General features: G+C 26.3%; 2 protein-coding genes across 4 annotated transcripts in view; one reads left to right on the top strand and one right to left on the bottom strand.

Annotated features, from left to right (window-relative positions):
* The first annotated feature begins 3,140 nt into the window (after nt 1-3,140).
* LOC129966364 (uncharacterized) lies at nt 3,141-9,379 on the top strand. Its single transcript, XM_056080787.1, has 4 exons — nt 3,141-3,218; nt 4,234-4,315; nt 6,911-7,095; nt 9,296-9,379. The coding sequence occupies exons 1-4, from the start codon at nt 3,141-3,143 to the stop codon at nt 9,377-9,379; spliced, it is 429 nt and encodes a 142-aa protein (XP_055936762.1).
* A 36-nt stretch (nt 9,380-9,415) lies between these two features.
* LOC129965566 (tyrosine-protein phosphatase non-receptor type 4-like) overlaps nt 9,416-27,747 on the bottom strand; it is a 135,774-nt gene continuing 117,442 nt past the window's right edge. For all 3 annotated transcript variants that reach the window (XM_056079569.1, XM_056079571.1, XM_056079570.1), the window contains 12 exons: nt 25,681-25,764; nt 23,582-23,725; nt 21,768-21,837; nt 20,571-20,725; nt 20,218-20,308; nt 19,122-19,189; nt 18,954-19,037; nt 17,995-18,186; nt 17,534-17,682; nt 15,751-15,886; nt 15,377-15,422; nt 9,416-11,599 (listed from right to left, as the gene is read on the bottom strand). In XM_056079569.1, the coding sequence (XP_055935544.1) occupies nt 11,562-11,599; nt 15,377-15,422; nt 15,751-15,886; nt 17,534-17,682; nt 17,995-18,186; nt 18,954-19,037; nt 19,122-19,189; nt 20,218-20,308; nt 20,571-20,725; nt 21,768-21,837; nt 23,582-23,725; nt 25,681-25,764 (1,257 nt within the window). In that variant the 3' untranslated portion in view covers nt 9,416-11,561. The remainder of the gene's footprint in view (nt 11,600-15,376; nt 15,423-15,750; nt 15,887-17,533; nt 17,683-17,994; nt 18,187-18,953; nt 19,038-19,121; nt 19,190-20,217; nt 20,309-20,570; nt 20,726-21,767; nt 21,838-23,581; nt 23,726-25,680; nt 25,765-27,747) is intronic.

Here is a 27,747-nt window from a genome sequence, read left to right as displayed (position 1 = left end):
TTTAGTTTATAACCATGTGGGTAAAGCGAAATTCGAAAACTGTTTTTCTAGATTTTTCAGATTACTTTTTAAACTTTGGAAATATTTATGATGATCGCTTAAAGGTAATCGCTTTTCTTAATTAATGAAAAAAAAAACATAAAGCATAATTTGGCATTATTGAGGCTAAAAATTATTATTATAGTATGTAGACTGTATGTTAGACAACCAGTAAGGAAATTCATTTCTTTAAAAGTGTACAATTGGGTGCCCCTTGATTTTTTGACGCCGAGATCGGCGCCAAGGCGATTTTCGGTCGCTAACCCACCAGTAACGTCAAGGAAAACAAAACATTATGGAAGCCAGAAGTAGTGCTTCATCGCTGAAATTTGTCGCCAATCGAAGGGACATCCAAATCTATACTAGAACCGAAATTTCTTAAAGCGAAATACACAGTTTTGTTCCTACAGCCGATTTTCAATAATTAATTAGTATAGAAATATGAATGTGCACGTTTCAGAATTTAAAAACAAATTATAATTTTTATTTTATTATTTACTAGCCGCCTTTGTCGACCAGTCGGTTCGCCAATCTTAATGCTCGTTAAAATTTTAATAATTAAATATTTTATGTAATTCCTACTTTAATAGTTTCTGCATCAAAATATTTTATAACTTCAAATTTTGATAATCATATAATTCACTCATGATATTATAAAGGCCTTCAGTCATAACGTAATATGTATCTTTCTAATTTTATGTTAGCTCCCGTAAAATTTATGCTTTAAATTAAAGTGGACAGGATTAATCTGCAATTAATATAATAATATTTTTTTATTGAAACAAAGCATTTTTTACAATTTGATTACTGAAAACAGAATCACTGAGCGTTTAAACTTTATGGGCACTAAAGAATATCTTTCTTAATTTATGTAACATCTCAAGAATTTGTCAATAAAATTTTCTCAGATTCATCATAAGGAGATCGATTAATTAATAATGTTTAATTTTAAATGCATCAAACACTCAGAAAATAAAATGAATCGTTTAAAATAATCGGTTGAAAGCAGGTTAAAAAATTATTTAAAAAGCGATGTACTTGAAAACTATAAGCATATACAAAAAATATATAATTAACATCAATACAATTTAATTACAAAAGCATACAACTAACCTAAAAATAATTTAAATCAAATCCGCATCCGTTGGAAATAGTTGTCAACAATCAGAACACAATGCGCATGCGTGAATTTTCAACGCCAGTTACGGTAACGCAAATACGTGAATTTTTCTACGCCAGTTGGGGTAACGCTATGCAGATTAGAAATTTTTAAGTTCCTTTATTCTGTTTTATTTTAATTCAGAAGTACTTCAGAATGAATCTGAAACATCGATTAATTAACAATGTTTAATTTTAAATGCATCAAACATTAAGAAAATAAATAGAATCATTTGAAATAATCGGTCGAAAAATGTTAAGCCTAACCTCTTTAGCGAGGGGAAAACTCATTTGGCGATGGGGAAATAGAGATTTTTTTTGGCGGGAAAGTTAGTTTTTAATTAATAATTAAAATTCTAATTAAAAATTTAAAAAAGGGACCCCAGGTGCACATTAACGACCTCCAAGGTATACATGTACCAAATTTGGTAGCTGTAGGTCAAGCGGCCTGGCCTGTACAGCGCCAAAATACACATACACATTGAACTTTATTATAAGTATAGATTATTGGAGATTTCGTAAATTATGAATGATTTAATTAGTAGTTTTATTTGTCTTTGGCAGGAATATTTTGAATTTAAAATACAAAGTAGAGTTGGTTTCTTTGAAACTCTTAGCAATTTTTTTAAATAAATACAAATTCAATTTTTAGAATATAATTTCATGCTCATTGCATTTATTCTCTCTATACCAAAAAAAAAGCGTTAAGATTTTCACAAAATGCATTATACCAGGCTTATGTATAAATTTAAATGCTACCCATATGAATTGGATATAATAATTTTTTTAAATACATCTTTTATGGGATATAATCAGAATTTTAAATTTTTTATGTTTTAATGCTATGGACTCAAATTTACAAATTATAGAATGAAATCGATACCTCATCCATAGGATGATGATGATGGAACCGAAAATTAGCATTTACTAAGTCTTCATTTCAAAGGTCTTTCAAGTTAGCCATTAGTTAACAAGTTGAAGAAATTCAATTGCTATGGAGTTGCTCAGAAGGATTATCTTCCATTGCTGGATAGGGTGCGGAGTTTTCCTAATAAATAAAATACAACTCTTGCAGCACCAAAATTCTAAACAGAAAAGTCTACTACAATGACCATATTATAATTGAACTATTTTTCAGATTTTTTTCCCCATAAAACTGATTTTACTACATGATTATTTTTTAAGGACGAGCCGAAATTGCTTTTAGTCTAGTTTGATTTTTTTTGCTGCTACAACAGTAAATTATAAACGCATTTTAGTTAAAAGGAAATTCTTGTTTCCTTCACTCTTGCTACCATAAGCGAGTGTTTTCTTCTTATTTTCAAAGGCCATGATTTTGAATCTAAATTTAACTCATATAATATTATAAAGAAAATCTTGAAATAAATGAAAATAAATTAGTATTTATTTGCTTAGTAATATTTTCTTCTTAAACAGAAAAAAACATAAAATATCCTTTCTTTTGACCAAAGGATCTCAAATTTTAATTAGTTAATTTATATCAGCGGAAGACTTAGATAGACATGAAAAATAACGACTATATTTGATAATAAATAAGTCAATCAATAAAAAGGGGAAAAAATCCCGGAATCCTTATTTTTCATTACATAATTATATTTTTCATACCATAGATCGCTTTTTATGTTACTATTCAAGTAAGATTTTCTTAAAAACTATTTTATGTGTAACTTATTTTACCCGTATATTTTTTGTCTAATATAAAATAGTGAATTGACTTCATAATTTTTAAAAAATTATTTTTTTGCTTGTTTTCGAAATGCTAATTTGAGTTTAAAGCAATTATATGCTATTTGCCATAAAATAATTATGTGATAGAATTTCAGTTAAATCCATTGTGAAAAAAAAAACAATAATATTCTCTTCAGAAAATAGTCTTGGATGCCAAATTCAACGAAGTTATAAAATTAAATTTACCAAAACGAATGGCCTCAGATATTCAAGACGCATTTTCTATCCTTGATCGTGAAGGAAAAGGAACTATTAGTGAAAGAGATATCAAAGTGAGTACTAATTTTTATAGTCTATTTTATATAACAATATTTTATAATTCTACTTTTTATAATTTTTTTTATTTTGTTCTAAGATCGGTAATCTTGATGATGAGAATTAGTTGTTGAATGTAATATGTATAAATTATTTCACTTTTTTTTGAAAATTTTACAACTCTTTCAAATATAATACAGATTGAAATAACAACAATAATCAGTTACAATATTTTTTTATGACATTTTCAAAGTATAAATATTTACAAGCGGTTTCAAACTTAAATATCATTGAAAACAAGCGAATTTGAAGTAACCAGAATCGTCAGATGATTTTATCTTTTGTTGGTAACTTCAAAAAATTTCTTAAACGTGGACCCCAAAAATCATTTCATGGAAATCCATTTAGGAAGAAAGATTTTGTAACGAATCTTTAACATTGCTTCATCACTATGGTTAACGTATGGAGGAAAGAGAGTTATTAATAAATGTCAAGTCAATGATCCCAACCCAGATGGCAAAAGGAAGACTCCTAATCGTAATTCATTTGAAATCGTAGCCTAGCAATTCTTTTTCTGAATTTTGTTTATAGCTCGATCTGGTGAGTTGTAATATGCAGTGTGCTATTGGTACTGCTGTTATTTAATTTGCTGTCTGTTTGGTTGTTAATTTCTACAAGCGCTGTTTTTTGTGTACATCTTGGGTGTATTTGTTACATATGCTTCGTGGTTTCTGGAATATTCGTTGAATACAGTTTCGTTCTCATTATCAAATTTGTTAATTACATTTTTTGTAAACTCGTGAAATGATTTTCTTAACAATACAATAGAAACAAGCATATTTTTTAGAATAACCTTCTCGTGACAATATGGATGAAAGTAGGGACAATGAAAAATTATGACTGCTGTGATCTTGGCATGGAAATTTGGTTATCTATGAATTTTCAAGAAATATAAAAATATAAGATTCTCAGTATTTCAAGAAACCTATACAACTCCTCATTATTTAAGATATTGTTTTCAATTCATTACAGATTACCTTACGAGCCCTTGGGATGGAGGCAACCCCGAAGAAGATAAAAAAGCTGATTGGCAAAATAACATCCAAAAATGCAGGTAAAAATGAGAAGTTTACCATTTTGTAAAATTTATAAGGTAAGAAAACATAGAAAAAGACAAAAACAAATACCAATACTTCTTTTTTATTTCATAATAAAAAATCTTAATGTAAATAATTAATCTTCAATGGAAATATTTTAATAATAATCCAAACAAGTAATTTTCTATATTTCACTTCGCTCATGCACTAAAACATTTCTCTATTATATACTAGTATATAATATTTTGTAAAGGTAAAGCATGAAATGATTTCTAATACGATATACACTATTTTCTTATTATGTGATTAATAAAAAAGAATTTAGTACGTAAGTTCTTATTCATTTGTATAACTTTCCATCTCCCCTTTTTATTTAGCAATGAGTTCCGAATCTTTTTACTTTCTTTCTTATTTATCGGTATAAGTTCCGATCCCTTTTTTTTGTTGTTGTTTTTCTCTTCGTTATTGTAATGACTTCCTGAATATTAATTTGGCAAAATTGCATCGAGATTTAAAAAATGTCGCCACTATGAAGATAGGAGGTTAGAATGCAAGCCAGGAATGAGATTTAATTTGAGATGTTCACCAAATCGAACCGTTTTTTGAACGAAATGCTAATCCTGTGTTGCATTATTAATTAGAATTTAATTAGGAAGTGAATAATATATGGAATTTCTGAATGTTAAGTTGGTCACTTATGATCATATCAGATCAACGGAATAATGGCTCTCTAAAATCAAACGCCAATGCAAAAACAAACCAGCATTGGCATACCGTGGACTAGACTTATGCTATCTCAGTCGAAATAAGCTGAGAAAGGCAAATAGGCGTGTTTGCTTTATGTGCATTGGGCATTCACAGAATGCCGATTGGGTGCTTGCGATGTTCTCTAGGAAAGCGTGTAAATGGATAGACGGAAAAATGAAACGATGGGGAAAGCCACTATTTCATTGCCTTTATGAAGTGCTCCTGACTTTAAAATATAATGCAATCATTCTCACTTTCATTAGAGGTGACTTTACCCAGATGATTGTAAGCGACTGGTGGTCGATTGGTCAAGACAATCGAGTATTATTTATTAAACGAAACTGCCTTTCTTTCATTCGAGTTTTAGAAAGATATCTTAAGCGCACTAATTCTCGATATCGATAGAACCAAAGTAAGTAGTAAAGTGCAAAAAATAAAGAGACAAATTTCAAAAAACACGTTGGCACTTGATTTCTTTTCTCGTATAACTTGATATAAATTAATCGAAAGCTCTTTAGATTTATTTATTGTTCTCTATATATTGATGGTATCAGTAGCAAGTAAAAAAAAAAAAAAAATGTGGATGATGATAGTGATCAGTTGTAGCTCTGTAAGAATAAGCAAGCCGATTCAAAATTCCACAAGAATATTTTAAGAAAAAAAAAAAAATTAAGAACTTTGAAACAAATTATTTTTTAAAGTGCATGCCAGAAAAGCCACCTCTATTTGTTGGGAAATGCAAGAAAAAAATACCAGAATACCTTAAGATAGATTCTGGGGAAGGGTTAATTTAATCAAAAACGATAAAATATTAAAGTCGTTCTCGGCACTAATTTAGTAAAATAACGAACATATTTAGTTTGTCAAATTTTTTTTAAAGACATTTGAGGTTTTATATATTTTTTCATAGCTAATGTATTCATTATTTGCTAAAAAAATATTCGGAATAAAATAGTTAATAATAATGTCTTATTTGAAACCAATAGATGATCATAGTATATTAATATTAGGAAATAAAACATGGGTTCAAGTAATTCAACAAAAATGCTATTGGAACCCAATAATAATTATTTTCTCAATATAATATTAAATGCAAAAATATTGTATTAACTGACATAAATTGAGAGCATAAGAGCTGAGAATAAGGAAAAATAGAATATTAAAGTCAGCATACTTTTATATTTTAAAAGGAAGTACATAGGAAACAGAAAAATTGTTTGCAAATAACCCCAATTCACATCGAGTAAGTGCACGTCTAATCTAACTGTGACTTAATATTTCTTTTTTTTCCTTGCTATGGATTGCACAGTTAAATTGGTGAAGAGCATTTGTTGTTCATTCCCTAAGCATGAAATAATCATCTATTGAATATTATCATGACACATTCTAACCCTTGAATACAATGTGGATAAGTTTAATTAGATAGAAAAATAAGTTAACCCTTTCGCCGTCCTTTCCTGTCGGTGAAAATTTCTGTTTTTCGCCGCATTAGAACAAACGAAAATAAAAACTCAAACAAGTAAACATTTTAAAAGCGTTTCAAAATTTTAAATGTAGAACGCTTGAAACGTGTTACAGCCGCCCTGCAGAAGTTTCACTTGAACGCGCTGGATACGTTACGGATGACGGTTAAAAAAAAACTGAATAATAATAATAGCTCCTACATATTATTTCTATTTTTAGCATTGTTAAAACCAAGTTCTATCACCAAAAAACTTTTCAGATTTTTTTCTTACACCTTCCAGCAGAGGGGGGGGGGGAAGTTTTAAGTTTTTAAAAATTACTTATTATTAAAGAAAATGAAAAGTTTATAATTATTTAAAAATATTTTATTTTTAATTTACTTTCAACATACCTTCTTTTAGATGAGATATCAAGAGAAGATTATGAAAAGATGATGCTACATGTTATCAATGACATCGATTCTGATGAGCATATGGAACAATCTTTTAAAATATTTAACACTGACGGATCTGGAACTATTTCTATTGGACAGTTGAAAAGAATAGCAAACACACTAGAATTAGATCTAACCAATGAAGAAATGCAGGTACTGCTTTTAAATATGAAATTTTCCGTCATTAATTTTAGGGATTAAATGGAGAAAAAAAAAACCCTTTTTTAAGTTAACAAATAATTTTTGATTAGGGTGCTTCACATACTAATATGAAAATACTTTTTAGTTATTTGTTTTATGAACTGAACTTGGAAACTTATTAATCTTACATTTATAATGCATTTCAAGGTTAATTTACAATTTCTTTTGCTTATTTAATAATAGAAGCTAAAATAAGAAGCCCTGATAGATAGATAGTTTCAATTATTCAGCTATTATTATCTATATATAATTTACTAATGCTTTTTAAGTATGTGTGAATTCGAAAAATTGTAAAATCTCACTTCGATTTGAAACATTGTTTTTCAAAATCTTTATCCTATAATGATGTAAACCTAGTATCTTTTTTGGATGCTTAAAAGCAGAGATTTTAAAAACCATGAAAGTATATTCAAAATCTTTATCCTGTAAAGAGGTAAACCTAGTATCTTTTTTGGATGCTTAAAAACAGAGATTTTTAGAACCCTGAAAGTAGAATAGATTTTTCTTACCTTCTTTTATTTTAACATTTACTTTTCAACTTTTAGAAAGACACATTTTATTTCTGACAATGGATATGAATGTTTATAATTGGTTTTTCAGAAATGTCATACCATAAGCAAATAGAATTACATATAAATTAGTGGCCTTCGTCCCTTCTTGCTTTCGCTCGCCAATCTCGATGGTGTTCTGGATTTATGCACGTCCTCAGGTTGATGGGGGTTTCCTGAGGATTGATTATTACCTTCCAGGCAACAAAACTACATGGAAACTAATTGTTTAAAAAATGTCCTAAACAAAAAAGCTCAATTTCAAATAAAACAAATTAGAATGAATTAAAATACAGATGAAATCTCATCATAATTTTAACGTTTCCGGCAGGAATGAAGGGGAAAAAAAAAACCCCCCATGAAATTCAAAAATTTTAAACAAAGTAAAGAAAAGAAAAAACTTCTTAAAACTGTTAAAAGATATTTATTAATATAATATTTCATGTTAATTAATTTTTAATAACTAAGAGCATCTTAAGAACAATATTTTTAATGCTACCTTCTTTAGCCTGGATACTAATTAAAGTTCTAGATTTTGTTCTGGACAATGCAATATACAAATAACCAAGTGGAAATACTGCATTTTGATTGTTAAAAATCACACCAACTTTGTCGAAATTCTGACTTTGTGTTTTACTGATGGTTATGGTAAAAGCTAGTCACACTGGAAATTGCAACATTTTCAATACAAATAGCATATCTGCATTATTTTTTGAATTAGTAGTAATGGCTAAGAACAGTTTTTTTTTTGTTTTGTTATGACCCATTAAAACTTCAACATGCAAAATGTAGTACTCAGTCTTTCTGACCACAAACCAAGAACCATTGTAAAATCCACCACTCATGCTAAATCTCTTAGCAGCATTACAATACAGACTGGCATAGCTTAGCAGGTGAAAAGCCAGAAGGAGTTGAAGAAAATGATGTCAACATACATTTGCCGATCAGCCAATTTCCAATGCAAAACTCAAAGCCCTACAGTGAGAACATTCTTTGCTCATGCACCAATATCTAAACATTTATTAAAGTTTTCACGTTTTGCTGACAACATAGCAATTCCACAATCAACTTTTCTTTTCAAATTGGCAGATTTTTTCTTCTTCATCTAATATCGTTGGAAGCCCTATTATAATTTAAAAACAATTTCTTAGATATTTAGAAGACCTCTAGAAGGGAGACAAACAATAAGATAAACAAACTAGAAGGTTATTCATTAGTGTTGTGTCAAAAAATAGAACTAACAAATAATAATGTTTAAATTTATTTGCAGTTAATTAAAGCTTTACTTTTTGATTTTTTGCAATATATAAATATTTACTATGAGGCAATAATAATATTCGTTAAATATTAAAAAAAATATTGGTAAAACAAACCTTAAAAGTCATGGGTCAGGTCACTTGGTATCTACAAATCACAAAGCAAATAATACAGATTGTTTATATAATTTTTTTTTGTATAATAGAGACATATGAATAATTTATCACATTGTTACTAGTAGTAGGTCTGTATAAAAATCTCATGTTCTCTTTAGAGTACTCTTTTATATTAAACAGTAAATAGAATATCAGTAAAATTATTACTATAATTAAAAATTTTTTTTCCAGGAAATGATATATGTAGCAGATGCAGATAGAGATGGCATTGTTACAAAGGAGGAGTTCATTGACATAGCAAGAAAAATCTTTTAAATATATTGCTTAAAGACTTAATAAAAAAAACCAGCATATCTTTCATAACAATTTTATTTTCACATTTTTCTTCTGAACTTTCAGACAGGTACATCTTTACTTCATACTTTGGAGAAAGATCATGAAATATCATAGCATATTAAACTGCACATATTTTTCATTTATTACAACAAATAATAGTGCTGTTATTAGGAAGCCTGTTTGGATATCAATTTTAACACTTTGACGTCTTTAATAATATCGGAAATACTTCTGTGTGCAACTGGTACATCTTACACTGATCTTATATTCACTAACAATTTGCCAGAAATAACACTATATGCAAATTTTCATGCAACACCAACATGGTAGGTACCTCAGGACGGCAAAGTGTTAAACTATTATAATTTTTCTAAATCCTTCTAATTAAGAAAACAAAATGTAATATAGCATCATATACTATGTATAAAATAGTGTATAAAAACTATAAAAAACAAATTTCTATCTTAATAAACTTTAAAAAAGTTGACTATGAAATTTCAGTAAGTATTTAAAAAAACTCATGTTCATGTATTAAAAACAGTTAAGCAAAGGATATAAAAAGTTCATAAAAAGAGAAGGCAAGCAAATAGTTAAAGATCATTATTTGTATTAATGAAAAAGAATTTAATATCCACATTTTTCATTCATAACATTTGACAATTTAACATAGATATATCTGACACAAGGAAGTTTATAGTTTGCAAAGATTCATTTAACACATTGATACTAAAATTTTCTCCACTACTAAAAAAATTAAGAGGGTATGATCTTTTCATTGAATGAAAAGATGGTTTCAATAATACATGTGGTACATTTTTACTATTAACCAAGCTAAAATAATTGAACATTATCATTCGTAAAAGTAAAAAATATAACCAGAAACCATAAGATGATTTATTTTTTCAAAATACAAAAATCTGTAATATTTCTTTTAGATATGTATTTCTTTCAGATATAAAGATTATAGTGTGGTTTTAATTTTGCAAACTAAACAGAAATAATTCAATACAAACTAAGAATGTGAATTGCTAAATTGCGAGATTTAAAACAGCATGAATGAAACAAACAAGGAAAAAAAAAACTTTTTACAGGAATCCTAAGAGTCGTATTTTATTCTTTTTTCAAAATGTTCCATGTGGAAAAAAATTTTTTTGTGAGTAAAAAGTCATAATTCATAATTTAACTTCATTACTTTGAAAATAATAACTGAATACACTTTTATTTCAGAGTGATAAATATAGTTATTGCTGAAACATATATAATTGAGTATGGCACTCAGATACCAATGCAACATTAAACTAATCTAATGCATCAATATGACAATATTATATCAGGAAAAAACATAAAAAGAACCCAATCAGTAAATATGTTTCAATTCATCAGTAATTTTTTTTTGATATTTGGGAATAAATCTTGCACATTTAGAAAAAATTTAGACTAATTATGTAATTAGAAACTGTAAAACAGAATTGAAAACCAACCAATAAATTAAATGAAGCAAGTCATGATCAATTAATATTTTTGGTTAAATGTTTAAAAAATAATTTCAGTTTCAGTGCAATAACCTTATTTACAACTTCAACTCAAGCTTTACATCATACCTACATGTTTTTTTCTATACAGAGTAATACTTTCAGAGATTTTGTTTTCACAAAGTAAGATAAAGAACACCATTAAATTTGAAGGAGTGATGTACACTATTAACATTAAAAGAACTCCTTACACCAAAGTACAAAATATCTACACTTATATTTTTATATGTACAAATGTATAAACATTCTACAAAAATAAAACCCATACAAACGTACGAAGAACTAGGCCCATGGTAAACATGGCATTGGCTGAGGGCTAGCTACAAGTTAACAAAAGCACCAACAATGCATTATTTAAAACAGTTCTGAAACCTAATCAAACTGAAGACTATCAATGTCCAAAAAACTCTAACATCAAGCAATCACTTTCACAGGTAGTAATCTTTGAAAATTTGTAAACAGTTCCATGAAGACTGCAAAATCCAATAGTATCTTTTGACTCTTTGATGATGAATGCTATCTTCACCAGGAAGAATCAATGTATGTGCATCTTATGTTCATGGAAGCCAATTAGAGAGGCACTGAAGGCAATCAGCTGAGTCTGTCCCACCAAGAAAAAGAATTTATTTTCACCTTTGGTATTCTTTCAGAGGTTTCACTATTCTCTCTGAAATGAACAAGAAAATAATGCAATTCAGAAAAGTTTTAATAAAAATTTAATACAATCATAATTAAAAAATTCTAATATTAAATATTAAAAATCTAAAAATATAACTAGATGAATTATAAATAATTGTATAAATACTCATATAATATATTTATTTTGTTTACTTTTATCTTGATTTATGTTTTCTGAAAAATTTGAAATATAAATAGCACTCTGCCTTTCCTGCATTATATTTTAACATTTGTGCAATGAAAATTCTAGAATATTTCATTTATGAACAATTTGCTAAGTTACAGAAATATAAATAGACAATTTGATTTCTTTTAAAGCAAATTGTAACCATATGCATTAGAATTTTATATGTAATATTAAATATTTATAAAAACAAAGTTTCTCTTAGATTTTTATAAAAAGACCTTTTTATCCAAAGTTGCTCATTGACAATGATATCTATTATAATGTGACTCTCAAAGTACTTCCTAAAAACCATTTGATATTAATTGAAAATCTTGATTAGAAACATCTGCTATTCAAACACATTTAATATAGCCAAGTAGTTTTATTATTACTCAGAATGCAATTAAATCTCTATATATTATCTTTTTTATTCATTAAAGAAAACACATTATAAAATGCACCATATTATGTATACATAAATGCAAAATCCTAACTGATAATGACTAATTTTCCATATACCTTCCCATAAAATAAAAATATGAAAGATGATTAATTAGATCTTATAAATAATTAGCACAAAAATTAGATAATTCTGAAAAAAAAAATAATCAGAGTGTGCAGTGAGAAATTGTTGCAAAAATTAAGTACCTTTAAGCACCTTAGTCAAATAAATTTAGCATTTTTGTACATGTACGCATATGTAAACCTGCACATTTCCTAAGCATAGGTTATTTTCTGTTTTATAATAATGCATAGTTTCTATTAAAATTGTTTAAAAAATTAATTTTAAATGTTTATTTTTTAAATTTCAATATTTATTTCTGTATTTGCACAATATTAGCGCAACACCTTCTATTATAAAACAAATTATGTCTTTTTGGTTTCAACAAAAACAAAAAAAGATAATAAAAATGAAAAAGCTATCAATATCAAAAATTTAAGTGTACTTTCAAAAGATTAACAATCAAGATCTGTGATCTTTTTAAATACGTTTTTTAAAATAACAAGCTACATCACTGCATCATTTCTACAAAATTTGCATCATTTCTGAAAATGTCATCATTGTTGTAGAAGAATAGTATGACCAAAGAGTTTGTATCTGATTTTTATATATGCAACAACAAATAAGATTCGATAAAGCTGGAATAGAAAGTGTAAATTTTCTCCAGCACTAATTCACTACATTTAGAAAACTTATTTGCAGCTAACTAAGCATTCTAGAATCGTTACAATCATGACTCAAAATTACAACGAAATTGATGATAGATCAATACCATGTTCTAAATTAGTTTAAAAAATCTTTTTTTTAATAGAAAAGAATAACATCATTTAGAAATGGTCAGGCTGTATTTTATAGTTGTTTCTAACTTCTGAAATTTAGTAAAGCCCCCCCTCCCTTTTTTAACATTTAAGGTATGTGACTACGTCTGAGATGGATTTTTTGAAAAACATTCAAATGCACTTATATTTTTGAATATTTACACAAAAAAAGATCAAAGAAACATCTATAAAAACCAAATTATATCAGTTAAGTAAAATAATAATAATAATAATAATGAATTGGAAAAAGAAATGCTTTTTTTTCCCCTAAAAAAGAGGTATAAAGCAAAACAGCTTTCAATTTAGAAATTTATCAAATGATTTTCTTAAAATTTTGCAGCTACAGATCTATATTATCTAGTTCCTGAACTAAAATAATAGGATGTATTGTTATCCATTCTTTAAATATTGGGATTCAATTTATAAATAAGACGAAATTTTCATTTTTTTTTTTACATTGTGAGGCAATAAAATAATTATAAAATATTTCTTAATGAATAGATTACTTGCATTCTAGTTCAGGAACTGAGAACATATTGAGGAATTGTTATAATAATTTAAGCAAAAATTATGTATTGGATTTTAATTTATGAAGATTTTCATATGAAAATTCTTTGAAAGATTAGAATTTGAGAAAATAGCATCTGAAGAGTAAAATAGTACTAAAATGTATGTAAATGCAAGTATAAAAATCAGTGTAACTTTCCAAAAATGAACTTAGAAACAAACTTCTTATGGTTTTACAAAGAAACTTGTTCAAACATTAAGAATATTAAATTTAAAAAAAAAAAAAATCAACTTTTTAACGTAATCACTCACTTTAACATTTTGAATATTTAATAAAAACTTGCTTTTTATCTATAATATATAAATAAATTTATATATTTATATATATAAAATTTACTTAGCTTTAAAAAAACCCATTAAAAATATGATCATACTTTTTGTGAATAAATGAATATAATTCTAAGTAACAGAAACAAATTCATGAAGTTAAAAATGAGCTAGCTTTGTAGTTAGAAGCAAAATGAAAATAAAAAATGCTAATAGAAGCATTTTCTAAAAGTATTTTTTGAAGCCAAGGTGAGACAATACATCGGATTGCTTTGAAATTTAACAAAACTCATGAAATGAAGAATTTTATTTTTTTAAAAAAAGTTTGAAGTTTAAATTAAAGAAAAGAAAGGACTTTATTTTTTCTTTATCCGACGTTAACAGGGATAAAATAACGTGACTCAATGATACGAAGAAGCAATGACATTGTTTTGAATTTCATAATAAAAATCATTATAATAATATATTATAATGTTACAAATTATGTCCAAAACCAATTTTTCAAAAATTACTAAAACTAAAGGGGGAAAAGTGGATTCATTTAGACAAAATTTGATATAATTGGGAAAACTATATTTTTAGCTTTTAAAACTGTGTAAAAATAATTTTCGCGTGATGATGGTTTAGTGTTACAGAGACAAAACGTTAAAATTCTATTTTTATTTTTTAAATTAAAGTTCTGAAACTTTTAAACTTCTACACTCTTATTTTTTAAAACTAAACTAAAATTCTGAAATTTTCGTATTTTTTTAAAAAATATATTCGAACATTATGCAGTTTAACAAGTAAGGGCACAGTAAGTATTTCTTACTGCCCCTTCCTGATAACTATTTCAGTATTTCAATAAATGGCAATGCACATTGTTGAAGAAAAAGGGAGCAGGAATAAAGTTTCATGAGCATTATTTTAACTGTGCTGGCACCTCTGGATCACTTGTCCAAATTCTACCCTTTTCTTGATGTATCTAATAAACAAGCTTTTACGATTATGTTTTCGAACTATAGTATTTAATGTATGGGGAAACAAAAGGCTGCACTTGCACTTCTCAGGAAAATTAAGCACTTTTTAAGGACCTTTTTCCAAAATTAAGCCCTTTTAAGGTGCTTAAAAATGATTTTCAAATTTAAGCACTTTCCATGATGATACACACCCTGAATAATCATCATTAATTATATGAGGGTTTTGGATTTTTAACATTTTTAAAATAACTTGAGTACTTAAAAACTATAATGTACTCAAGTGTTTAATAGCAGAACTTGGTACTGAAACAACAGTTCTAATAAACAATATTGTCTATTAAGTTGGATTTCCCCTTAATTTTATATTATTATATAAAACTGATTCAATTTAGTTCATCTTAATAAATTAAATTTTTACTTTTTATATATAAACATATTTTGTAAGTACATGAATTTACAATTTGTTTGAGAAATGAAAGTATTTTACCATTGTACACTTTCAAGATGGCTTCACAGACAAATTTATATTGACTCTGTAAAAATAAAAAGAAATAGATTTACTTTTCAAATGCATTACCAACATTGCAATTAATAAGCAATTTAACAATAAAAAAGTATAGGGAATGTGAAATATCGATGCATAACAATGACACAAAATATGGTCCATAACAAAAGCCCATTTTTTATGCATAAAATTTGTTTTTATGCATAACAAATGGAAGATGAAACAATAAATATCAAGTAAATGTAAGATCAACTGTCCATTCCTGGAACTTAAAAAAATATTAATCGAAATCGAAAATTATTTATTAATTTGACTGAGTAAATTACAATTTTAATACAGGAACGATAAATACTTACAGTCGTTTGAATCAGCATTGCCCTCTGGTCTCGCATGGCCTTTACTATGTCAAGTGGATAAACAGGTTCATTTGCTTCAATAAGGCACATTGCAGTCTCCATTAGTATTAGTACACCAGTACGTCCAATACCAGCACTGTAGGCACAAAATAATATAATTTAGATGAAAATGATATCTATGGTAGCACAAGCATATTTTTTGAACAGGGGAAATAAGCATCTGAAATAAAAATAGGGTGGCATACTATCTGCAAATTGCATGATGTGACGACATACATCAAGAGAGAGAGAGAAAAAGAACATTTAAAACATTTTGAGAATAGACTATTGAACCTAAAGCTACCAAATTATGCAGTTAGTAGTTTTTTTTTGTGTATGTATATAGCAAAGATATTAAATACATTTTTCTTTGTGTGTTCACATTATCACTGCAGTAATAATTAAGAATAAATGTCAAAATAAAACAAAGACAAATCAATTTTAAAAGCTATGATATTTAACTATGATACATATATATAGCTACAAACTATGATACTTCGAACTAAAGATTAAATATCCTCTATTTCTTTGAACTTATCCTTTTTTTGTCAGCCAACTAAAACATTTTAAAAAGCAATCAACAAGATGTAATAAGCAAGCCAGTTATTTTTATTGTTAAAATCTAATCTAACTACATTCTCATTTCCAAATATTTGTATCCATTTAAGAATACCTTTTAATTGTAATTTCACATTAATTAGTCAATAAGTTATATATGTAAAACTGGGCGTGGCATGGAAATTACTCTTATTACCTATTGTGGAATGGCAACAATCTAATGTGAACAAATGGATATAATAACATTTCAGATTGCTTCATTCTCAATTTTTAAAAACATACTTAATTCAACATTCGCTAATTAATGGAATTGAAAAATATTATAAATGCCGCTCGCCATGTTAAACACTTTATTCACACATAGGAAACTAGATGTAAAAGAAATCAAGAAATAAGTCTTCAAAAAGGAAGTTTAATCAGGTACGAAAATAAGCTTAACCGTCACTAAATGAATTTTCATTTTAATTTCAGTATGGAAATAGGCGAGCTTAAAATATGCATTTCTAAAAATTAAAAAAACCTTTTGATATTGATTTTATTTCTGTAAATATTTTTTCTTTACTTTCAATGCATTTTTACCATTTAATTTATGATATTATAATGCTTTTAATGTTATGATAAAATTCAAATTCATCCATTAAAACTGTTGTTTTTGCAAACAATTAAGATAAAAAAATTACTTTCTTTGGACATAAACTGTGAAACAGAATTTTCATTTCTGCTTTCATTTTGTAACATATATACTAGTTTGTACTCCCAATAATTTATAGCAGATTGATTCAATTATATTCGTATTGTTATATTTCATATTGATACGTTATATCAAATAAATTGAAATAAAATAAAGCCTTCCATATTAATCGTTTAACAGCCTAAAATTCGAATGGACAAGCTGGGCATCGAAAGTGGCTAAGTGTCATCTAAAGTATAAGTAATAAAAGAAAAAAAAAAAAAAAAACTGCAAAGAAATCATCATAATTTTTGTTTTACAAAGATATACCAACTGTGATAGAACACTTCAAAATTCAAATTCTATTTTAGTACTTTTTATATATAACACATAAAATTGAAAAAAAAAAAAATTCTAATAATGTTCAATAAAATGAGTGAGAGAACAGAAACACTAAATTTTTCTGACAAACACTTGATTAAAAAAATTCAAACAATATCATCAAACATTTCATACCTGCAGTGGACTATTGCAGATTCAACCATGCCAACCCTGTTCTGTCTAACTTGCATGACAAAATCTAGAAAATCTGAGGCATCATCTGGAACTCCATGATCTGGCCAAGCTGTGTATTGCATATGAGTAATATGCCTTTCCTCTTTATTCTGTCAATAGGAAAAACATATTTTATTGAATGTGATTTCAAAACTATTTGCACAGAATAGCTTAAGCTTTGAGAATTTCGTCCTCCTTCCCCCCACAAATATGTTTCATTCATCACAATATTTTAAATAATTCAATTGAAGTCTTATTTTTGTTTATAAAATATCACAAAAAATATTTAAATTCTTTGCTAGTTAAAGCCTTATTTGAAAAGCATTTCGTACTTTAAAAAAGTCAGTTGTTAAATAGAAGGATAAAAATGGGGATACTTAATGAATTAAAAGGATAAATGGATAAAAAAATACTATACAAACCTCTGTATTTATTAATGTAAACTCTCTAAATGCGAAAGATGAAGTCTCCTGTTCTCGTATACAAGTTACTTGAAGGAAACCGATTTCTAAAGCTTCATACAGCTTTGGCCAATATTTATGGCACTTTGATCTGCCTCGTTCCATCAGAGTTGTAACCATCACTACTAATGTAGATTGCTGCTCCCAAACCATCTAGAAAAGTTTAAAAAAGATAAAAATTAATGAATTCATGAATTAAACTTTTATGTGAAATGTAACTTTTCTGTCATTTTCTTTCATCATTTGCTTCATTTTGAAGTAAAGGAAAGGTATTAAAAAATTCCACAAATATATTCTAATAAAATTAAAGCTAGAAAGAAACCATCGCAATTTTCTTTTCACAAAGGTATATTAACATTAAAAATCCAAAGATTAATTTATGATAGAAACCAGAGAAGAAAATACCTTTTATTTTAATGAAAGTTGAAAGAGAGAGTGAGAGATACTACTATTAAGGGATAAAATTACATTTAATAATAATAATAATAATAAAAAAACAGCACAAATTTCATTACTATGTAACGATTTTTAATGGAATTTCTTAAATAAATTAATTTCCTTCACCTATATTAAATTCACAAATTTTATTTTGTATCATTTCTTAGTAATTTGTTCACAATGTAAATTTTTGATTATAAGACAAATTTAAAATTTCCTAATATCATTCAATAGCGGGAGTTAATGGTTTATCTCTAAGTTTCTTGGAAAGTAAAATGATTTCCTTCATTGAAATAATAATACATACTAAATTATTGATATAATAATTGATTTTAAATAAATTGTTCATTTTAGGATAATTTAAGATTACTACAACAAATATAAAATAAATGTTACATGCTTTAATTTTTATAATGCATTCTTAAATATAAAACAAAGTTATGATAATTTAAAAATATAATTCACAAAATTTTAATACTTACAAGCCAAAAATCAAATGTAGTGGTCGGCAGAGGCCCTTGAGTTGCAATATATCTGTTGACAATTCCTGACGTAGGAATTTCCATCTATAGAGAATTAAAATTATTTAAACATTGAATATTTCTCAAGTGATATATAAATTGCTAATACGGAAGAAATTCCATACTTACATGAACATGACTTGCATTTATATAATCCCCACTAGGACTACCAAGTAATACAACTCTAGTGCTGTCATCTACAGACAAAAGAGTAAAATTTTAATTAATAAATTTCAAATATAACTAGAAAATTATTTCTAATAATTTAAGAATGATCTTATAAAACCTTAATTTCTATAAATGATTATTATTAAATATTTAACCATAATCCTTAAATGGAGAGCATTGTCCAGAGAGAATAATAACAAAATACAGGACAACTAAACTAGAATTCAATAGAAAAAAATTCAATATTAAATTTATTAGACACAATTTGTTAAATTTTGTATAGTAATACAGAAGTTGAAAATCTTAAATTACATATTAAATTGAATAATTTAATTCACAGAACATAAATAGAAATTTTTTATATTAAATAATATATTCAATACTGGTCTTATTTGTAATTAAAAAATTTAAGCAGCTATATAATATTTCTAATTAAATTTTAAAGAGTTTAAATATAATAATTTCTGATGCATTAAAATAATAATAGTAAAAAACTAATATGAACTAAAAAATTGATTTTCTGCTAAAAAAATTATTTCTAATTCGTATAATATCGAATTGTATGTTCAAATCTAGTCTATATCAGATTAAAACCAATAAAACAAGCATGATACTTCTTAATCTTTATTATGATTCTAAATTAAGCTGTAGTTCACATATTAGTTATTTTAGCAATTGATTAATAAGTGAATATTGTACACATTATGTTTATGAATGAATAATGATTTTCTATATAAAATAAAGAAAGGAACATTTTCTATGTCCTTGAAAAAGTAAGACTTGAATCAAATATAACTTTCATTAGTGAGGTTTGTGGAATATTGATAATAAATAAAACAGAAAAAATATTCTATCAAGCCTCTGAGAAGACATTGCTCAGCCATTACATTAATATGCATAAATGATGGATAATCAATACAAATATATTTTAAATACAACTTAATTAGTGTTTTTATAAAATCAGCTTCAGATTACTACTCAGATTAAAAACATCATAAAATTAAATATTAAATAATACTAATATAAATATTAAATAATAAAAATATAAAACACTTACATGGCGATATGTCTCGGTACCTATTTTTGTTTAAATTTTCAGGCAACTTTGCTATGTTCATACTCATGCCAGGCTTCTTCCGGTACAATTGCTAAAAATTAATTCAGTATGAGTTATAATTGTTTTGATTAAAAATAAAATTAGCACTTATAGTTAGCCCATAAAAAATTAAATATATGCAATATTTTATTGCCAACATATATCATTAAAATTTTCAAACATATTATATTTTACAGCAAAATTAACTCTCAGTGATAAATGTTAACAGAAAAGAGCATATTTTCTGTATTTACATATTTTTGTATGTAAATAATATTTTGCTTGCAATGTGGTAAAATAAATAAATTTCTTACTTCAAACTGAGCTATCGTAGCACCGCTCTCAAGTCCATCACTGAGTAATAGCATAGATTCAGAAAGGACATCCGAGCGGGGAACTTTGGAAGAAACATGACGCGCATCAGGAATATATTGAAAATCTGGCTCCTCCACGTCTTCTCCCACATACACTACAAAATGAAAAAAATTACACATTATCATATAAATATTCATTGTAATTATCATAAGACCTTTATAAATAACTATAACATATACTTTTTCTAGCATTTCACAGTTACATCCATTTGCATAAGCATCCATTAATACAATAGTTTCAGTTTCCCTTTCATAACTGAAATATCTATCTTAAAATGTTAGAGTTAACTTTGATATTGTTAATTAACTTCTAAGTTGCACATGTTAATATTTTTTTCACAGAATCAAAATCAATGACTTGACACATTTTTAAAAAAAATTAAATAAGCTCCAAATATTTTCTCATGGCCTCTCTTTCCCGCTTTTTATCTGTCTATTTGGCATATAACATTATACTTTCTATAGTTTGGGCAAAAGCATCCTGACAAAAAAAAAAAAAAAAAAAAAAAAAAAAATGCAATATTTCTTTGAATTTATGAAGAGTAAAAATTATTAAAGAACTCGCACAACTATTACTTCAAAGCATATGTTCTATATAAATTCAAAATTGAGTCTACAAAAGAACCAATGTTTACAATCAAAAATGAGAAAGGATGATTACTTTATTAAATGGAGTAAATAATTTGATTAATATGAGTGTGATAATGATAATAATATGAGTGTCCCACGTGGATATCTCCCCTCCCCCTTCTTCTTCAAATGCTAGTAATAAGAAGTTTAAAGCAAGATCAGTAGTTTTCTTTTTATATAGGAAAAGTATAGAACCTTTCATTCCTTTTCTTTTACAAAAGAAGCAAAAATTTGTGCATTTAGAAAATGTAATTAAAATGAAGGAAAAAAAAAGACATTTTATTAAATTTTAGAGATATAATTTCTAAATCAATTACTATAATTTTACTTTGAACAAATAGTTTATGCTTTCTTAAAAACCTGTTATGAATAATTCCTGTTTAAATACTCTTCACATCTCAATCATAACAGATGTTAAATTTAAATCTTTTTAATACAGTATTTTAGCATTTTACTTAAATGTTTATGTTTTTAGTAAAATAATAATTATAAAAAATTATTTATTACCATTTGGCCGCACAGTCAAAAGTAATTCTGCTGGATGACGCTCTCTAGATGCCCGTATAAGTTTCACAACCTAAAATAAACAAATACTATAATAAATGACTTTGAAAATTTCCAAATATGGTGCTTTAATTTAAGCCAGAAAACTATATATTTTTATGTGAAAGAAAAAAAAAATACAAAAATATCTGAAAACATTTAAAAAAATCATAATTTATGTATATTAAATATACATATGTCTAGTAAATTATGTATGTTTATGTCTAGTAAATTTTGATTTTCCAGAAATGCAAATAATTAAACATGTAAAAACATCTAAAACTTAAAAAAAAAAAAAAATAGTTGGGAAAACATCAAATGTTTTGGATATCCTTTAAATTTAATTCTAGAATCTAACTATCATAAACAAAATTTTGTAACTTTAGCAAAGTCTATATTTTACAGCAAACTGACTATACTGTAAAACTATATAAAACTGATAAAAAGATATTTTCAAAATAGTATAATCACAGCTCAATGTGATGCATAACACACAAATACAAAAAAGTACACTATAATTTTATTTTAAAAAATTATGAAGTAAAGTAAATAAAGGTTTTAACAAATGCCCTATAAGAAAATCAGTGTCATCAGTAAAGTTAGAAGCAGCTGAATGTGGCAATCAATATGGACAAGCACTTATGTAACCAGGAAACAATTATCATCTTATGTATTTCAGATTCAAATTTACAGAAATATATGCAATATACTATGTAAAAGAGGACACACTACAATGTATTGCATAACAATTACTCTTAGAAAAATGTGACATTGGAATTTTTCTATAATGTCTAGCAAGAAATATTTACATATCTAAATGTTCATTAAAAAATTGGTGCCCTAGTTGATTGGTAAGCATTCATTATAGATTCATGAATACATATCGGGGACATTTACTCAAGGAAATAAATCATTGAATATAATAATCACTAATTTTTAACATAATGCTCGTAGGCTAACATATTATTTATAAAATGAGCCAGGAGAGATACTGCCTGAATGATTTAAAATTTATGCAAAATGTACAATTAAGTACAGTTCGTAGAATCCCCATACAGAACAGATTCTTAGAGCTTATAGCAACCAAGAGATACATTCATACAGTGTCATTATTTAAATATTAGGAGTTTATTAAGAAAGGAGGTTTAATTAAAAATAATTAAAAATTTAGTTTTTTCTTTTCATACTTTTTTTCTTTATTGGAACAAATTACTAAATTCCACTAAAAACATTTACAATATTACTTCAAAATTAAAAAAAAAAAAAAAAAAAAAAAAAACCTAAAGATAAAACTTTATTCTCGTACAACTTTTCTCTAATTTCAATAAATTAAAAAAATATTTTTAAGTACATTTTTAGAAGAAAACTTAATAATATCGAGATAGATGAAATAATACTAAAATATATGCCACTACAAAACTAGTTATTTTAAACTAGAAGTTTAATTTGCTTTTAATTATTTTTTCTTTGCTTTCATCACTGAATTTGTAAAATTTCCTTTAGATTCAATCATAAATTCAATTTAGATTAAATCATAAATTTCATAATCAACTGAGCATTAACTACGTGAAAATATGCCTTGAAGAACTTTCCAACCCCAATTTTAAATCAATTCCAGATGGTTAATAGTTTAAGTATTTAATTTCATATTTACAAATTAAAAATTATTTTTACCATCGTTTGATTGATGTATTTAAAATGAATATATACTTTTCTCAATGGATATCTTAATAGAAAATTATAACAAATATTAATACGTTTTTTTCTTTATAGTTTACCTGATCATGTGTCAAACCAGCAACATCTCTACCATTGATCATAAGTACTTGATCACCTTCATTTAACCTAGGAATGCAAGTATCTGCTGGAGTATTTGGTGCAACTCTAGATACCAATATTGGAAGGTTCTGATCTGCTCCACCCTTTAAAAAAATAAAACAGTAAGCAAGATACAGAAAGTACTTGGCTTGCAGAATAATGAGGTAAGAAATGATAAATTTCATGAAACTGATAAGACAAAACCGAGATAAGAAAATAATAAAAACAAAATAAATATCAACAATTGATAAAAAATTACTCAAACTCGAGATTTTTCAAGAAATCAACCAAAAGTTTGACATATCTTTTTCAGATAGTAAATACACATGTTTTTTTTCACATTCAATTAATAAATGTTATGTAGTAAAATAATATAATAAAGTAGTAAATCTAATTAAAAATAGTTTTCAAAAATATATTTTTATTAGGGTACTGATCAGCAAAAGTGCTTTTATATTAATTTACTTTTTAGTTTTAAAATCTATCATTTCTTACAATACTAGGTGGTGCCACTGGTACAAAATAAGGATTTCACTCAACTGATAAATAATTATGTTCTTAATATAGTGTTATCAAGATTTTACAAGTGTACAGAATTTCAAACATTTGGCAGAGTAGGAAGTAAATAAAAAAATTGATAACAAAAAAAAAGTTTTATACAGTATTTATTAGTTGTTTAACAATATCAAACCTTAGATTTAAAATTAAAATACAGAGAGCAGAAAAGGAATATAATTTGCTCGTAATTAAAAGTTTGAATTAATTTAAAGAAAATGCATTGAACCTAATTTCTAAACAATTAGAAATATTACAAATAATGACTAAAAAAAAAAAAAATCACATTTGGTGATTGGACCTAGAACTTGTACAATAAATGGTGAATTTTATTTTAAAAAAATAACGAAAAATTCCTTTTTTAATGATTTCTAGTTTATGCGATTCATTTTCCTTGTAATATATCGCTACAAATATTAGAAAAAAATTATAACATCCAGATTAGAACAAAGTTAGATAGAAGTTTGAAAAGGCGAGTTTTTCATTTAATTAAATACCGAGATAAATTAAAAAATTAGTTTTTGCAAATAAATGATACAGTAATCTGTAATATAAAACAATGAATGCGTCCCTTCTCCAAATTTCCACCTTTACTTTGTTCATTCTTTTATGCGTATTTAATGAAGATTTTTTTTGTAAAATATTGAATTTGATTCTGTTTATCAAAATTTACATAAAATCTTGTACAAGTAATTATTCAGTTCGAAATTATGATCATAATTTCTAACTAAAATCACGAAACAGTCATTTATAGCTTTCTTAATATATTAGATAATGCACTGAGTAATATAAATCTTATATTACCAAATACTAAGAAATTCGAAAAAGTTTTATTCATTTAGAATAACAGATGATCTTGTAACTTTACACTTCATTTGAAATGTGAATTGAATGCAATTTCAAACAGAAAACTCTACGGTAATTATTTTTTAAGGTAATGGGTGGATCTTTTGAATAAAATATATCAATTAGCATCTTAACAACCACTTCTACATAGGGAAATGGAGATGACGGACGCATTTAAACTAATGATTAACAAATAAATGTTTTATAAAAACAATAAAAAATGTAGAAGTACATTAAAAAGTACTATATATTTTTATGAAATATAAAAGAAGCGGGAAAGATCGATATATCTAATTACATGAGTTTTTTTAGTGTTATTTTTCTAATTTTCGTTTCCCCCCCCTAATTTATATTTTACAATTTAAGATATACTGAATATTTTCACTGATTAATTTATAAATAATTATAAAATATTTATTTCATAATATGTATTTCCCGAACAATTTTTATAAATTAACTATGATTTATAATGCACTATCAGAGTACACAGCTCATATATATATATATCTATTACGCACTTTTTGTCAAATTTTATTCCAATTTTTTATTAAAAAATAAATTTTGTTTAAATTTATATTTATTTATATAAGTAAAACCAGAAAGACTAAAAATAAAAATCTTATACTTCTATAATATCCAAAAACATAAAAATATATACCTTCACATTAAATCCAAACCGGCCTTGATCATCAGGCTTCATTCTGATAGTTGCTAAACCCTGTGATTCTTCATGACCATTTGTCTAAAGGAGAGAAAAATTTATAGTACACAAACAATCGAAAATTTAGTAATAAGACAGCATCCAAAATTCATCATCCAAAAATTAAAATAAAATGGAAAAAATTATTTACAATAACTGATTTTAAAAATTGTCTCCACCGTTCACCTTACATGGAGCAGACGCTTTTTGAAAGCAAAAATTGCTCTCTCATTTAACTTAAGACGGATCTTCATTATCTTCACTGACTTGGAAACAAAACTTCTTTCCAGGACAGGTTTCCTTCTGCTCCGTTGAAGCAAACTTCGAAACAGCGCCAAAACATTCGCCAAAATGCCGCCGTCTTTCATTTGGGTTTTGAATATTATTCCAAAATGACAAATCGGAGATCGAATATTATATCAATAACAGCTGTTTCAAAATTGTGGGATAATTTTTATGAAAAAAAAATTATTTGGTGGATAATATCAGCATTTTGGAAGGAAATACTGGATAAATAACACCAAAATATCGAAATAAATCCATATCGTTATATTTTTTTTCTGAGATGAAAATAGAAAAACAGTATTAAGCAAAATTGGTTGGAGTTATAGGATTGATTTGAAATCAACATCGTAGAACTTTTGATTTAAAAATTAAACTAGCAACAAAAGATTTTTAACATTTTTTTTCTGTGGTATTGAATTACATATAAATAAATGATATTCTAATAATTTTTTTTAAAAAAATTCATTAATTAACAATAAGGCATTAAAATGTATAAATTATGAATATATATATATAAACGAAGAATAATGAATAAATATTTAAAAATAATGGCTTAAAAATATTTTCTTGTTTGAATGCACATCTAAAGCACAATTTGTGTAGCAATTTAAGCAAATAAAAAAATCCTTATAACTCACGAAAAATTTCCATATACAATATGTACACATGTATAACACTGCACATATCGTAATGCTGTATGGTATATCATAACTGAATGAATCGAATATGTCAGTTTTTAAACGAGTCTCTGAATAATTCATGGAGTAATTTATGGAGACCAAACAAATTCACTCTATGAAATTAAACCAAAAGATTTCTAAAGAAAGAATAAAGATTCTATTAAATTTCTGAAAAAGAAAAATTTGCTTTGCAATCAAAAATTTATGATACGAAAGCTTTTCAGTAGAATTGCCAATTTAATCTAAGAAACTGTAGGTTGAAAAAATTTATTCTAAATGGCACGTTAGTTTAAATACAGTTGTACATTTAAGTTGCAAAATGATAGTCCGGAAAAGGCAGGGTTTCTTAAAGGTAAAAAAATGTTTTCCAAATTGCAAGTATAATTAATTCACTTTAAAAAAACAACATTGAATTTTGTGCTTCTCTAATGATAACTAAACTTAATCATTATTTTGTAAAAGCATAAATACGAGTTTTTGTATCATCTTTTCGTTCTAAATTAAGTATCGCAGTAAAGAAAAAGATGTATGAGAGTTTGTTATTCAAGTAAATTTGGAAATTTTAATGAACAGAAAAACAACTGATGCAATAAAGTTGAGCAGAAACAGAAAAACAACTCGAATAGAAACATTAATTCATGTTCAAATGCAAGGTAACGAATAATTAGGGAACTATAATTCATATGATGGTTATAGGTGGATAAAAAAAAAAAAAAAAATAACTGAGGAACTATTAAGCTCTTGCCTTTCAGCTTAAATATGAAAGATTTTGAAACAAAACACAGTTTAATTTAGTTTAGCCACTGCGTAATATATCAAGTGTTAGAAAGAAAACAATGATTCTTTTTTTTTGTTTGGATTTTTCATAGCTGAACAAGTTTGTGCATGTTTACTTTTAATTACATGACGAGGACTCGTCTCTGCGCAGATGGTCATTAAAAGTTCATGACGATTCTAACTCGTCATGAGAGTGGAAGGGGTTAAGAATCTGTAGAAGCTTCATTTATTTCTTTTTCGAAGCAGAAGTCTCTTATTTCTGTTGCTATTTCTGAGCTCCTTG

Source organism: Argiope bruennichi, chromosome 4 (genome assembly GCF_947563725.1).
Source record: "Argiope bruennichi chromosome 4, qqArgBrue1.1, whole genome shotgun sequence".
NCBI lineage: Eukaryota > Metazoa > Arthropoda > Arachnida > Araneae > Araneidae > Argiope > Argiope bruennichi.
Note: the sequence above shows the minus strand (reverse complement) of the source record. Positions and strands in the feature narration are given on the sequence as shown.

Coding starts and splice junctions, on each gene's coding strand:
- LOC129966364 (XM_056080787.1), top strand. CDS start 3,141: ATGGCCTCAGATATTCAAGACGCATTTTCTATCCTTGATCGTGAAGGA. Junction 3,219..4,233: donor TTAGTGAAAGAGATATCAAA/GTGAGTACTAAT, acceptor AATTCATTACAG/ATTACCTTACGAGCCCTTGG. Junction 4,316..6,910: donor AATAACATCCAAAAATGCAG/GTAAAAATGAGA, acceptor ACCTTCTTTTAG/ATGAGATATCAAGAGAAGAT.